Below are 13,708 nucleotides of genomic sequence, written 5' to 3' on the forward strand. Positions count from 1 at the left end.
AGGCACAGCACCCAGAGTTGGCATTTGGACAGAGCTGTGGGGTCTCTGTCTCTGGGGCATCTCAGCCTTCAGTCTGGGGGGCTTTGAGCAAGGTGAACCCGGAGATGCTCCCCTTACCTTGGAGGTGGGCTCCCTGCCCTGGACCCTGGATGAGGCCTAGGAGGCCTGGGCCGAGAGCGGAGCCCTGGAGCAGGCGCCTGAAGGGGGCTGGCGGGGGGTTGCTGCCGGCGCTCTTGGTTCTGCCGGCCCCTCTGCTCCACATGACCTCCCCTCACACCTGGTCTTGTTCCGACATGCGCCCCCACTCTCCTCACTCACCTAGTGAGTCACTCTAGTGACTCGCCTCCTCACATGTGAACTGTGTTGGGGTTCCAGAGCCCAGGACTGAGACCACACACCACCTGAGGATGGGACCCTGGACACAGAGCCTGTGAGACCACCGCCACATTTTCCATGAACTTTATTAAAAAATTTTTTATTATAACCCTCCAAAACATTGAACAATTAAAATCAAACCCTCTTTGGCATTTAAAAAAAAAAAAAAGAAAGAAAGAAACGAAGAAAAACCGAAAACCGAAAACCAAAGATCGCCACAGCATCAGAGTTGCCAGCAGAGACCCCAGGGTGGGGCAAGGGTCTCTGCTCTCGCTTTAGGGAAAGTTTCGGGGGTCAGCACCGGGGCTGGGGGCTCTCATGACCCCCAGGGCCAGGGGCCAGGCAGACACGGCCTTCTCCCCCGGGCGGGGCGGCGGGGCCCGAGCTGACTGAGCCCGCTGGACACAGGCTCGAGGGTCGTACCCTTGGGTGGGGGGGAGTCTTGGAGGCCGGGGAGCCCCGGGTGACTTGGGGGATCCAGTGGGGGGTTCACACAGGGCCCTCGGTGGGGAGGGGCACGGTCCGAGGAGGGGTCCCCAGGAACGCTTAGCACCAAATCGTCGGGTCCTGGGCAGAGCCTGGCGGCACCGGCGGCTACAGAGGCGACTGGCTGAGTGCCTGCTCCTCCTTCAGGACGGAGGGCTCCTGCTCGGGTCGCCTCATGCCCAGGTCTGCTTCTAGGGCGGCGATGGCTTCTGCTTCCCGGCGAGGATGGCGGGAAGGGCGGCGGTGGACAGAGAGAGCAGAGAGAAACCCGTCACCCTCCCCATGGGGCACCGTGCTCAGGCCTGGCTCCCGCCTGCCTGCCTGGGAACCCGCTCTTGCTGGGCGCTTCCTGGGTGCCCAGAGTTCCCGGGGCTGCTGGGTGCCCAGGGCGGGGGCAGCTGTCCCATCCACACACCCCTAGAGAAACTGCTTCCAAGGTGGGCATGACCAGAGGGAGCAAAGTCAAGTAATGATGAAGACGGGGCCGGCAGAGTGCCCCACCACCATGCTCAAGGACCTGGGTTCAAGTCCTCATCTACTGGGGGGGGGGGAGCTTCAGGAGTGGTGGAGCAGGGCTGCAGGTCTCTCTCTCTGTCTCTCTCTGTCTGTCTCTCTCTCTGTCTCCCCCTCCTTATCCCCTGCTGCCTGGGGCCATCCTCCATGTCCAGCTTCCTGAGTGACCAGCTCTGCGTGGTAGGAATTGGGGGCCCGGGGGCGTGTCCGTGGGGGCGACCACCGGGCTCCCCCGGCCAGAGGACACGGCCCCTGTGCTGTGAAGTCGCCGGGGGGGAAGAAGCCGCCCGCCCGGCTCTGAGTGGGACCCACTCACCGGGGGTGCAGAGCTTCTCACATTCCTCCTGCGTGGAGAAACGGTTGGCATTGCCTCCGCAGCCGCTGAACCAGAAGCGCATGCAGGCCCTGGCCTGGGGGTCGTAGAACCACCGCACCACGTAGCCCCGGCAGGTGCCCACCTCCATGGGCAGCAGGCAGGACTCTGGGGGGACGACAGGCATCAGGCGGGGTGGGCCCACGCGAGGGGGCACCCGCACCCTGGGGAGAGATGGGGGTCTCCCGGAGCAGTGACAGCTCACCAGGTATACCGGCATCAAGTGCCGAGTACCATAGCACCAGGGGAAGCTCCTGTGCTCTAGCTGGTGTCTCTCTCTCTCTCTCTCCCCCCCTCTCTCTCCCTCTCTCCCCCTCTCTCTCCCTCTCTCCCTCCCTCTCTCTCTCTCTCTCTATCCCTCTCTCCCTCTCTCACTCTCTCTCTCTCCCTCTCTCCCTCCCCCTCTCTCTCTCTCTACCTCTCTCCCTCTCTCCCTCCCTCTCTCTCTCCCTCTCTCCCTCTCTCCCTCTCTCACTCTCTCTCCCTCTCTCTCTCTCTCTCTCTCTCCCTCTCTCCCTCCCCCCTCTCTCTCTACCTCTCTCTCTCCCTCTCTCCCTCTCTCTCTCTCTCTCTGCCACCAGGATTATTGCTGGGGCTCAGTGCCCACACTACAATTGTTTCTGCCCCCAGGGTTATCTCGGGGTCTTGGAGCCGGCACTATGAACCCACTGCTCCTGGAGGCCATTTTTCCATTTTATTGGACAGGATAGAGAAACATTAAGAGAGGAGGCGAGAGAGAGAGAGGGAGAGACAGAGAGACACCTGCAGCCCTGCCTCGCCACTTGGGAAGCCTCCCCTCCACAGGTAGGGAGCGGGGGCTTGAACCCGGGTCCTTTTGTGGGCTTTGTGCTTGTACTGTGTGCACTTAACCCAGTGCAGCACCACCCAACCTTCCAAATTCTCCCTCTTTTTTCCCTTTATTTTTCATTTATTTTTAAAAATATTTTATTTATTTATGAGAAAGTTAGGAAAGAGAGAAAGAACCAGACATCACTCTGGTCCATGTGCTGCTGGGGATTGAACTCAGGACCTCATGCTTGAGAGTCCAGTGCTTTATCACTGCGCCACCTCCCGGACCGCTGAACCTGGGAAATTTGATGCTGCCCTCCCCCAAGCCTGCCACTCAGGACTCCCGTCCAGGCTGCCCCAGAGAAGCTCCAGCCCTCCCGAGACTCCGGAGTGACCAGCCGGCTAGGGTTCCAGTGACCGCTCCCCTGACCCCTGCCCTGGACGCTCGGGGCCCCAGGGACGTGCACTCAGCAGGTCTGGCCCCACGGCTGCCCAGCTCACCTGTCTTGGTGACGGGATCCGGGCTCAAAAGCAGGTGGACGGTGGAGCTGGCCGACCGCGCAGGTTGGGGGACAGGCTGGGCACGTCCTGGGGGAAGGGAGGGTCAGTCACGCACAGGGCGGGCAGGACCCAAAGGTGGACGGGAGGCTGGGGCCCCAACTGCACTCTGCTCAGCACAGAGAAAGGGGTGGGAGCGGGGTGGAGGAGGGAGCGGAGGGAGAGAAAGAGAAAGAGGAGGCAGGGAGGAGAGAATGGCCGTCACGGGCCCAAGCTGCCCCACTGCACTGAGGCACAGAGACGGGAGGAAGAGGCCGCCCCAGAGCTCCCTGCTGCGAGGAGTCTCCCCGGCTGGGGCCGCAGGCCTGGCTCGGCCGTCTCTCTGCAGCCCCAGGACCCCGTGTCTTCCCCACCCCCTGCCCGCAGCCCCCAGACTCACTTGTGGAGAAGACGCCCTGGTAGAAACTGTGGGCCTGGCCCCGCACAGAGCAGAGCACGGCCACCTGGTAGGTGTGCCCAGCCCGCAGGCCGCCCACCGTGCGCTCCGTGGCCGTGAAGTTCTGCCGCAGGACCTGCTGCTGGTCCTGCGCGGACGTGACGCTCAGCTCACACACATAGGCGCTGGGGGGTTCCGGCCGGTCCCACTGCAGCTTGGCGCTGTTCTCAGTGACCTGGGAGACCCGGACCTCCTGGGGGGTCCTCACTGAGGGGGAATGAATGAACCAGGTCAGCTGGTGGGTCAGTTGTTAGCACTCCTGCCTGGTCATACACGAAGCCCAGGGTTAAAGCTCTGGCTAAGTGAGAGCCCCATGCAGGTGGGCAGGGCTGTGGGGTGTCTCCTCTCTCAGCACCCTGCACAGCACCCAGGGAGCCCCATGCAGGTGGGCAGGGCTGTGGGGTGTCTCCTCTCTCAGCACCAGGCACAGCACCCAGGGAGCCCATGGAGGGTGGGCAGGGCTGTGGGGTGTCTCCTCTCTCAGCACCAGGCACAGCACCCAGGGAGCCCATGGAGGGTGGGCAGGGCTGTGGGGTCTCTCCTCTCTCAGCACCAGGCACAGCACCCAGGGAGCCCATGGAGGTGGGCAGGGCTGTGGGGTGTCTCCTCTCTCAGCACCCTGCACAGCACCCAGGGAGCCCATGGAGGGTGGGCAGGGGCTGTGGGGTGTCTCCTCTCTCAGCACACTGCACAGCACCCAGGGAGCCCATGGAGGGTGGGCAGGGCTGTGGGGTGTCTCCTCTCTCAGCACCCTGCACAGCACCCAGGGAGCCCATGGAGGGTGGGCAGGGCTGTGGGGTCTCTCCTCTCTCAGCACCCTGCACAGCACCCAGGGAGCCCATGGAGGGTGGGCAGGGCTGTGGGGTCTCTCCTCTCTCAGCACCAGGCACAGCACCCAGGGAGCCCATGGAGGGTGGGCAGGGCTGTGGGGTGTCTCCTCTCTCAGCACCAGGCACAGCACCCAGGCAGCCCCTCAATTGTAGAGAGGTCCTGAAACCCATCCCCACTTTTTCTTTTTCAATCCCTGTCTTCTCTTCTCTTCTCTTCTCTTGTCTCTTCTCTCTCTCTCTCTGTCTTTTCACATCTCATATTTCTCTATGTCTTCCTTTCCCCTCTCTCCCTCACTCTCTCTCTCAAGGAAAATTAGGGTAGGACAGTTGCACTCTCAGATAAACACACAGCACTAAGGACCAGCGTACGCACCCAGGTTCAAGCCTCTGCTCCCCACCTGCAGGGGGGAAGCTTCACAAGCAGTGGAGCAGGGCTGCAGGTTGTCTCTGTCCCTCTATCTCCCCTCCTCTCTCAATCTCTCTCTGTCCTGTCCAATAAAATGGGAAAAATGGCCCCAGGAGCAGTGGGTTTGTAGTGAGGGCACCAAACCCCAGCAATAACCCTAGCGGAGGAAGGAAGGAAGGAAGGAAGGAAGGAAGGAAGGAAGGAAGGAAGGAAGGAAGGAAGGAGGGCATGCGGTAGAGAAATGGAATCTGAGGGCCCCTCAGCAGCATGTGAGCACCTGGGGCCTCCCGTTTCCACTTAGAGACACAGCAGCAGCCCCAGGCAGGGAGTGAGCCCAGCATCACGGCCTCTCCTGCCTGAGGCTCTGCCCCCCAGGTTCAGTCCTCAGCTCCGCCGTCAGCCAGAGGTGAGCAGGCTCTGGGGAAAATACTGAAACACTGCTACTACCCCTGTTAATAATACCGATGACAGTAATAGTAATGATAATGAGGAGGAGGCTGTGGACACAGCACAGGGTTCTGCAAAGACCCTCCTGCCTGAGGCTCTGGGGTCCCAAGTTCCATCCCCAGCACCACCATTAGCCAGGGCTCTGGTCTCTCTCTCTCTCTCTCCCTCCCCCCACCTCTCTGTCTCTCTCCAAGGTTGGGTTTCTGGAAGAGATGGGGTGTCCCTCCTTGACCCCATAGAGAGAACTCGGACCCCCTGGCAGCCTTGGGATGTGGGTGGGGAGCAGGGGAGCTGCGTGCCAGCACCCTGGGGGCAGCCTGGGCTGGGGGCAGGCAGGGTCTCTGGCCACGGTCAGCAGCAGGGCCTCACCCAGGGTCTTTGTGATGCCCGGCCTGGTGGCCATGGGTCCGACCCCCTGTGTCCAGGGGGCTTCTGGCTTGGTGTCCACACCCTGCGGCCGGGGGGCTTCTGGCTTGGTGTCCACACCCTGCGGCCGGGGGGCTTCTGGCTTGGTGTCCACACCCTGCGGCCGGGGGGCTTCTGGCTTGCTGACCACACCCTGCGGCCTGGGGGCTTCTGGTTTGCTGACCACACCCTGCGTTCGGGGGGCTTCTGGCTTGCTGACCACACCCTGCGGCCGGGGGGCTTCTGGCTTGCTGACCACACCCTGCGGCCGGGGGGCTGCTGACTTGGTGTCCACACCCTGCGGCCGGGGGGCTTCTGGTTTGCTGACCACACCCTGCGGCCGGGGGGCTTCTGGCTTGGTGTCCACACCCTGCAGCCGGGGTGCTGCTGGCTTGGTGTCCACACCCTGTGGCCGGGGTGCTGCTGGCTTGCTGGCCACGGGCTTGGCAGCAGGAGCCGGAACTCTTGCAGCCACAGGCTTGGCCGCTGCTGTCTTGGGTGCTGCCACAGGTCTCACAGCCACGGGGTGCCTGGGAGTGGCCATCTTGGTGGCCTCAGGTTTTGTGGCCTCAGACTTGGTGGCTGCCAGTCTGGAACTGGCGGGCTTGGCGACAGGCAGGTTGACAGTCACTGCTAGTGTGGTGGTGGTGGTCCTCTCTGTGCTGGTCACCGGCCTGGTGGTGGTCACCGGCTTGGACACGTCACTCGAGCTGACGTTAGCAGCAAGATTCCTGTGGAAGCAAAGGCCTGTGACTTCTGCCTGGGGCCTTGGCTGTCAGACCCATGCGGCCGTCTCTCTGTCTCTCCGTCTCCCTCCTCCCGATTCCTCCCTGTGTCTCATAAGGAAAGAGGACACCTGCGGTGGCGGCCAGGAGCAGAGTGTGGTGACGCTGAGCCCGGCCCAGCAACGGCCCCGCCAGGGCTGACCCACCAGGAAAAGAAGCTCGCGGATGAGGGGGGACAGCACGTGGTGGGGGGGCTGCGCCAAGTGTGGGAGAAACCCAAGACCCAGTGACCCCAGGAGCCACGGTCCTGAGCTCAGTGTCCCCACAAAGTGGGTGTGGAGCCCCCCCTTCCTCAGTGACCCTGTCCCCCATCCATCCATCCTGTGAGTGACCCCACCCCCCTGTACACCCAGCGAGTGACCCTGTCTCCCCACCCCTCCTGTGAGTGACCCCATCCCCCCATCCATTCTGAGAGTGACCCCATCCCCCCGCCATCCTGCGTGTGACCCCATCCCCCGTCTTTCCTACAAGTGACCCCATCCTCCCATCTGTCCTGCGAGTGACCCTGTCCCCCTGTCCCTCCTGAGTGACCCCATCCCCCTGTCCCTCTTGAGTGACCCCGACCCCCCATCCGTTCATCCTGCGAGCGACCTGAGGCCCCGTCCCCACTCACACTTGTCGGTGGCCATACTTGATGGAGCTCCTGGCCGGCTGGTCACTCTGGAACCAGTCACACTGCTTCCTGAGTTCTGGGGACAAGTAGAGGGCGCTGTCACCTGCGGGCGGGGTACAGAGTCAGATGCGGTGACATCAGCCTGGGGCAGTGCCACTGTGTGCACCAGGATGGATGGATGGGTGGGTGGATGATGGATGGATGGATGGATGGATGATGGATGGATGGATGATGGGTGGATGGATGATGGGTGGATGGATGGATGGATGGATGATGGATGGATGATGGGTGGATGGATGATGGGTGGATGGATGGATGGATGATGGGTAGGTGGATGGATGATGGGTGGATGGATGATGGGTGGATGGATGGATGATGGGTAGGTGGATGGATGGATGGGTGGGTGGATGGATGATGGATGGATGGATGATGGGTGGATGGATGGATGGATGATGGGTGGATGGATGATGGATGGATGGATGATAGGTGGATGGATGATGGGTGGATGGATGATGGGTAGGTGGATGGATGGATGGATGATGGGTGGATGGATGGATGGGTGGATGGATGATGGGTGGATGGATGGATGATGGGTGGATGGATGGATGATGGGTGAATGGATGGATGATGGGTGGATGGATGGATGATGGGTGGATGGATGGATGATGGGTGGATGGATGGATGATGGGTGGGTGGATGGATGATGGGTAGATGGATGGATGATGGGTGAATGGATGGATGATGGGTGGATGGATGGATGATGGGCAGGTGGATGGATGATGGGTGGATGGATGGATGATGGGTGGATGGATGGATGATAGGTGGATGGATGGATGATGGGTAGATAGATGATGGGTAGGTGGATGGATGGATGGATGGATGATGGGTGGATGGATGAATGATGGGTGGATGGATGAATGATGGGTGGATGGATGGATGGATGATGGATGAGGCCCAGTAGCATGCACACTCTACCCTGTACAAGGGCTCAGGGTAAGAGCCATGGACCCCAGAGGACACCATTCCCAGGGGATGTAGCATGTAGCAGGGCTGTCTCTCTATCTCTCTGCCTCTTTCTCTTTCTCTCTGATCTCTCATTCTCCATCTCCCTCCCTTTCTCTCTCTTTATCTCTTTCTCTCTGCCTTTCTGTCTTTTACTGCCTGTATCTTTCTCTGTGTCCCTCTCTCTCTTTCCCTCTCTCTCTTTCCCTCTCTCTCTTTCCCTCTCTCTCTTTCCCTCTCTCTCTTTCCCTCTCTCTCTTTCCCTCTCTCTCTTTCCCTCTCTTCCCTCTCTCTCGTCTTTCTCTATTTTCCTCTCTTCATCTTTTGCTGTTCCCATATTTCTCTCTCTTGGTCTCTTTCTCTCTGTCTTTCTCCTTTTCTTACTCTGTCTCTTTCTCTCTCTCTCTGTCTCCTGTCTCTTTCTCTTCCTTTGTCTCTTTCTCCCCCTTTGTCTTTTTCTGCCTGTCTTTCTCTTTGTGTCTCCCTGTCTCTTTCTCTCCTTGTGTCTCTGTCTCTCACCCTCTGTTTAAAGGAACGTGAGGTCTCCCAGGAGGGTGGACCCCAGGTCAGCCCCGGCTGTGACCAGGAGAGACGTGTGTGGGGCCAGCTGGGCGTGGGGACACGGGTGACCTGGGGGAGGCCCCGGGGGGGCACTGACCGCTCGCGTAGGAAGGTAGCAGCCGGCCAAAGCGCAGCATCCGCTCCCGGCCGAACTCGGCGGGCTTGTCCACCAGCTTGAAGAAGACGTCCTGGGGCTCACTGGCCAGCGCGGCCGCCTCCCGCACGTCCAGGGCACGGCCGACGGCCAGCACCACCACCAGGAAGCCCCGGCAGCGGGCCCTCAGCGTGGCCTCTCGCGCCGCGTCCAGCTCGGCCCCGGCCAGAGGCCCCGTCAGCAGGATCACCAGCAGGCGGTGGGCACGGGGGCTGGGCGCGGCCTCAAACACTTGGTCCAGCGCGAAGTCCACGGCGGGGCCGAGCGCCCGGCCACCCCGCAGCTGCCCCAGCCGGCCGTCCAGGAAGGCCAGCAGCCGCTCGCGGGAGCTGAAGTCGGTCAGGCCCACGTCCACGCGGGTGGGCATCCGGCCGGAGGGCCCCGGCTGCAGGACAGCCACCCGGGTCAGGTGCTGGGACGTGGCGGGCTCAGGGCTCAGCGTCAGCTGCCCCACCACGTGGGCCACAAAGCGCTTCATGGCGTGGAACTGCGTGGGGCTGGTGGTGTCTCCGCCATCCAGCAGGAAGGCCACGTCCAGGTCCAGTGCGCTGCCCGCAGCCCGCCGCTCCCGGAAGGTCGGCCGCCAGCTGCCGAAGCCGCACGCCGGGTCCACGTTGCAGACATCTGCAGGGGAGGGGGGCACTCTGCAGCCACCAGGCACCTTTGTCCCCCCCCTCCCCCCCGCAGCCAACAGAGTTCCAGCAACGACCACTGACAGCTGGATGGCTCAGTGGGTACAGATCCTTCTGATGGGGCGGGAGGGAGAAAAGGAGCACAGCGCCCAGGGGCCCATGGAGGGTGGGCAGGGCTGTGGGGTCTCTCCTCTCTCAGCACCCTGCACAGCACCCAGGGAGCCCATGGAGGGTGGGCAGGGCTGTGGGGTGTCTCCTCTCTCAGCACCCTGCACAGCACCCAGGAAGCCCATGGAGGGTGGGCAGGGCTGTGGGGTGTCTCCTCTCTCATCACCCTGCACAGCACCCAGGGAGCCCATGGAGGGTGGGCAGGGCTGTGGGGTGTCTCCTCTCTCAGCACCCTGCACAGCACCCAGGGAGCCCATGGAGGGTGGGCAGGGCTGTGGGGTCTCTCCTCTCTCAGCACCCTGCACAGCACCCAGGGAGCCCATGGAGGGTAGGCAGGGCTGTGGGGTGTCTCCTCTCTCAGCACCCTGCACAGCACCCAGGGAGCCCCATGGAGGCTGGGCAGGGCTGTGGGGTCTCTCCTCTCTCAGCACCCTGCACAGCACCCAGGGAGCCCATGGAGGGTGGGCAGGGCTGTGGGGTCTCTCCTCTCTCAGCACCAGGCACAGCACCCAGGGAGCCCATGGAGGGTTGGCAGGGCTGTGGGGTGTCTCCTCTCTCAGTACCAGGCACAGCACCCAGGGAGCCCATGGAGGGTGGGCAGGGGCTGTGGGGTGTCTCCTCTCTCAGCACCCTACACAGCACCCAGGGAGCCCATGGAGGGTGGGCAGGGCTGTGGGGTGTCTCCTCTCTCAGCACCCTGCACAGCACCCAGGGAGCCCATGGAGGGTGGGCAGGGCTGTGGGGTGTCTCCTCTCTCAGCACCAGGCACAGCACCCAGGGAGCCCATGGAGGGTGGGCAGGGCTGTGGGGTCTCTCCTCTCTCAGCACCAGGCACAGCACCCAGGGAGCCCATGGAGGGTGGGCAGGGCTGTGGGGGTGTCTCCTCTCTCAGCACCCTACACAGCACCCAGGGAGCCCATGGAGGGTGGGCAGGGCTGTGGGGTCTCTCCTCTCTCAGCACCAGGCACAGCACCCAGGGAGCCCATGGAGGGTGGGCAGGGCTGTGGGGGTGTCTCCTCTCTCAGCACCCTACACAGCACCCAGGGAGCCCATGGAGGGTGGGCAGGGCTGTGGGGTCTCTCCTCTCTCAGCACCCTGCACAGCACCCAGGGAGCCCATGGAGGGTGGGCAGGGCTGTGGGGTCTCTCCTCTCTCAGCACCAGGCACAGCACCCAGGGAGCCCATGGAGGGTGGGCAGGGCTGTGGGGGTGTCTCCTCTCTCAGCACCCTACACAGCACCCAGGGAGCCCATGGAGGGTGGGCAGGGCTGTGGGGTCTCTCCTCTCTCAGCACCCTGCACAGCACCCAGGGAGCCCATGGAGGGTGGGCAGGGCTGTGGGGTGTCTCCTCTCTCAGCACCCTGCACAGCACCCAGGGAGCCCATGGAGGGTGGGCAGGGCTGTGGAGTCTCTCCTCTCTCAGCACCCTGCACAGCACCCAGGGAGCCCATGGAGGGTGGGCAGGGCTGTGGGGTGTCTCCTCTCTCAGTACCAGGCACAGCACCCAGGGAGCCCCATGGAGGGTGGGCAGGGCTGTGGGATGTCTCCTCTCTCAGCACCAGGCACAGCACCCAGGGAGCCCATGGAGGGTGGGCAGGGCTGTGGGGTCTCTCCTCTCTCAGCACCCTGCACAGCACCTAGGGCGCCCATGGAGGGTGGGCAGGGCTGTGGGGTGTCTCCTCTCTCTGCACCAGGCACAGCACCCAGGGAGCCCATGGAGGGTGGGCAGGGCTGTGGGGTCTCTCCTCTCTCAGCACCCTGCACAGCACCCAGGGAGCCCATGGAGGGTGGGCAGGCTGTGGGGTGTCTCCTCTCTCAGCACCAGGCACAGCACCCAGGGAGCCCATGGAGGGTGGGCAGGGCTGTGGGGTGTCTCCTCTCTCAGTACCAGGCACAGCACCCAGGGAGCCCATGGAGGGTGGGCAGGGCTATGGGTCTCTCCTCTCTCAGCACCCTGCACAGCACCCAGGGAGTCCATGGAGGGTAGGCAGGGCTGTGGGGTCTCTCCTCTCTCAGCACCCTGCACAGCACCCAGGGAGCCCATGGAGGGTGGGCAGGCTGTGGGGTGTCTCCTCTCTCAGCACCAGGCACAGCACCCAGGGAGCCCATGGAGGGTGGGCAGAGCTGTGGGGTCAACTCCTAGCCACTCTGGTCTCTCTGTAATTCCCCCCCTTCTTTCTATTATAGTTGACAAGACAGAGAGAATTGAGAGTGGAGGGGAGACAGAGAGGGAGAGAGACAGAGAGGCCCCTGCAGCCCTGCTCCACCACTCATGAAGCTTCCCCTCTGCAGGTGGGGAGAAGGGGCTTGAACCCGGGTCCTTGCGGGTTTTGATAGTTGTGCTCAATGGCTGCACCCTGCCAGGCGCCCGTTTCTGTCTCTTGGGATCCACGTCTCCAGTGGAAACAGTGTCTTCCTCACAGGGAGGGTCCCTCTCTGGGCCCACCGGCACAACCACTTACCCAGGCAGACATGGCAGCTCAGGACTTTCTTGAGGAAGTCGGTGAGGTCCCTCCGGGCGGGCAGCACCAGCGTGTGACCCACGGCCGTGTTGTTGATCTGGGTTGGGGAAGGTGGCACTTGAGGGCAGCAGCCGGGGCTGGGAGGAGGTGGCCCCTGGACCCAGAGTCTGGGCAGCAGGAGGTGTAGCAGGGCTGCGGTGTCTCTCTCTCTCCCTCTCTCCCTCTCCTTCCTCTTTCCATTTATGTCTCTATCCAATAATAAATTCATTGTAAATATTAATAATGATATATTAAAAATTTAAATATTTATTTATTCCCTTTTGTGGTCCTCGTTGTTTTATTGTTGTAGTTATGATTGTTGTAGTTATTGATATCGTCGTTGTTGGACAGGACAGAGAGAAATGGAGAGAGGAGGGAAGACAGAGAGGGGAAGTGAAAGACAGACACCTGCAGACCTGCTTCACCGCCTGTGAAGCGACTCTCCTGCAGGTAGGGAGCCTGGGGCTTGAACCGGGATCCTTCCGCTGGTCCTTTTGCTTTGCGCCACGTGCGCTTAGCCCGCTGCGCCACCGCCCGACTCAAATAATGATATTTTTTAAACAGAGGAGAAAAGGAACAGAAGCGGCAACCTGCACTCACCAGGATGACCTGGGGTGCCCACAGGGACGGTGAGGTGCTGGGGTGTGGTCACTGGGTGCTGAGGACCAGGCTGAGGAGGGCTGTCAGGGGCACAGGCCTCACAGGCAAAGCCCAGTGGTCAGAGCCCGGTGTCCCAGCCTCCCCTGGGGGCAGCCGGAGGGGCCAGGAGCCCACCCAGCCCGCAGGCGGAGGCTGAGCCACAAGCCGGGACGGCGGGGCACCGACCTGCAGGGCGCTGGCCAGCTGCCGGTCCTCCTGGGTGGTGAGGAATAGCGGTGTGATGCCCGCGTCCCAGAGCCTGAGCACGGCCTCGCGCAGCTGTGGGGACGCCCGCGCGGGCTTGGTGCTGAAGATCACGGCCACCTTGCGCACCAGGAAGCCACTCCGCACGCGCTTGAAGGTGTTCCTGGCCACGAAGGCCACAGCACTCTCTAGGCTCTGCTGCCGGGCCGTCAGGGACTCCGGGATGTTCCGGATCCGGTCCAGCAGGGCCGCCTTCCTCCGGGAGTCGGCGAAGCGGATCTCTGTGGTCACCTGGTCGTTGTAGGTGACCACGGCCACGCGGGCGCCCCGGGGGCAGTTGCTCTCAGCCACGGTGAGGTCCTGCACCACGCCCAGCACCACGTCGCGCATGCGGCCGAAGGTGTCCCGCGTGACGCCCTCAGAGGTGTCCAGGGCGAAGGCCAGCTCCGTGGGGTACACAGGACACTCCAGGGGCCCTGGGGACACTGGCGTGACTCAGGGCAATGGGGTCTCTCTCATTCCCAGTGGGCGAGCCACGGCCAGCTTTGGGGCCAACTTACCATAGCAGCAAGCTGCAAGGGAACAAGAGACCCGTGAGGACGGGATGGTCAGGAGACGGGCCCCACAGCCAAGGCCCAGTGGTCAGGGGATGGGGTCTCCATGCAAAGCCCAGTGGTCAGGAGACGGGGTCTCCATGCAAGGCCCAGTGGTCAGGGGACGGGGTCTCCATGCAAGGCCCAGTGGTCAGGGGACGGGGTCTCCATGCAAGGCCCAGATGAGGGCAGGAGCCACTCACGGCAGTTCTCCTTGATGGTCTGGACCAGGGCACATT

At 62.5% G+C, this 13,708-nt stretch overlaps 1 protein-coding gene across 2 annotated transcripts; it reads right to left on the reverse strand.

Moving 5' to 3' along the window:
* Positions 1-443: 443 nt before the first annotated feature.
* Positions 444-13,442, reverse strand: LOC132536374 (collagen alpha-3(VI) chain-like). Of its 2 annotated transcripts, none has more exons than XM_060184126.1 (10): positions 13,437-13,442; positions 12,859-13,352; positions 11,995-12,091; positions 8,677-9,357; positions 7,017-7,119; positions 5,583-6,349; positions 3,474-3,737; positions 3,038-3,124; positions 1,691-1,855; positions 444-1,070 (listed from the first exon to the last, which is right to left on the reverse strand). In XM_060184126.1, exons 2-10 carry the CDS (start codon positions 13,264-13,266, stop codon positions 970-972), a joined length of 2,673 nt encoding a protein of 890 aa, XP_060040109.1. In that variant the 5' UTR covers positions 13,267-13,352; positions 13,437-13,442; the 3' UTR covers positions 444-969. The 2 variants fall into 2 exon arrangements, with proteins under 2 accessions (XP_060040109.1, XP_060040108.1); XM_060184125.1 differs by having other exon boundaries at positions 444-1,073.
* Between the last annotated feature and the right edge of the window lie 266 nt (positions 13,443-13,708).

Source organism: Erinaceus europaeus, unplaced genomic scaffold (genome assembly GCF_950295315.1).
Source record: "Erinaceus europaeus unplaced genomic scaffold, mEriEur2.1 scaffold_760, whole genome shotgun sequence".
Classification (NCBI taxonomy): Eukaryota; Metazoa; Chordata; class Mammalia; order Eulipotyphla; family Erinaceidae; genus Erinaceus; species Erinaceus europaeus.

Excerpts from the sequence above, each read along its gene's own strand:
- LOC132536374 (XM_060184125.1), bottom strand. The coding sequence starts at position 13,266 with ATGCGCGACGTGGTGCTGGGCGTGGTGCAGGACCTCACCGTGGCTGAG. Across the intron at positions 12,092-12,858 it reads AGCTGGCCAGCGCCCTGCAG|ATCAACAACACGGCCGTGGG; the intron begins GTCGGTGCCCCG and ends TCCCCAACCCAG. Across the intron at positions 3,738-5,582 it reads GGGCATCACAAAGACCCTGG|TGAGGACCCCCCAGGAGGTC; the intron begins GTGAGGCCCTGC and ends ATTCCCCCTCAG.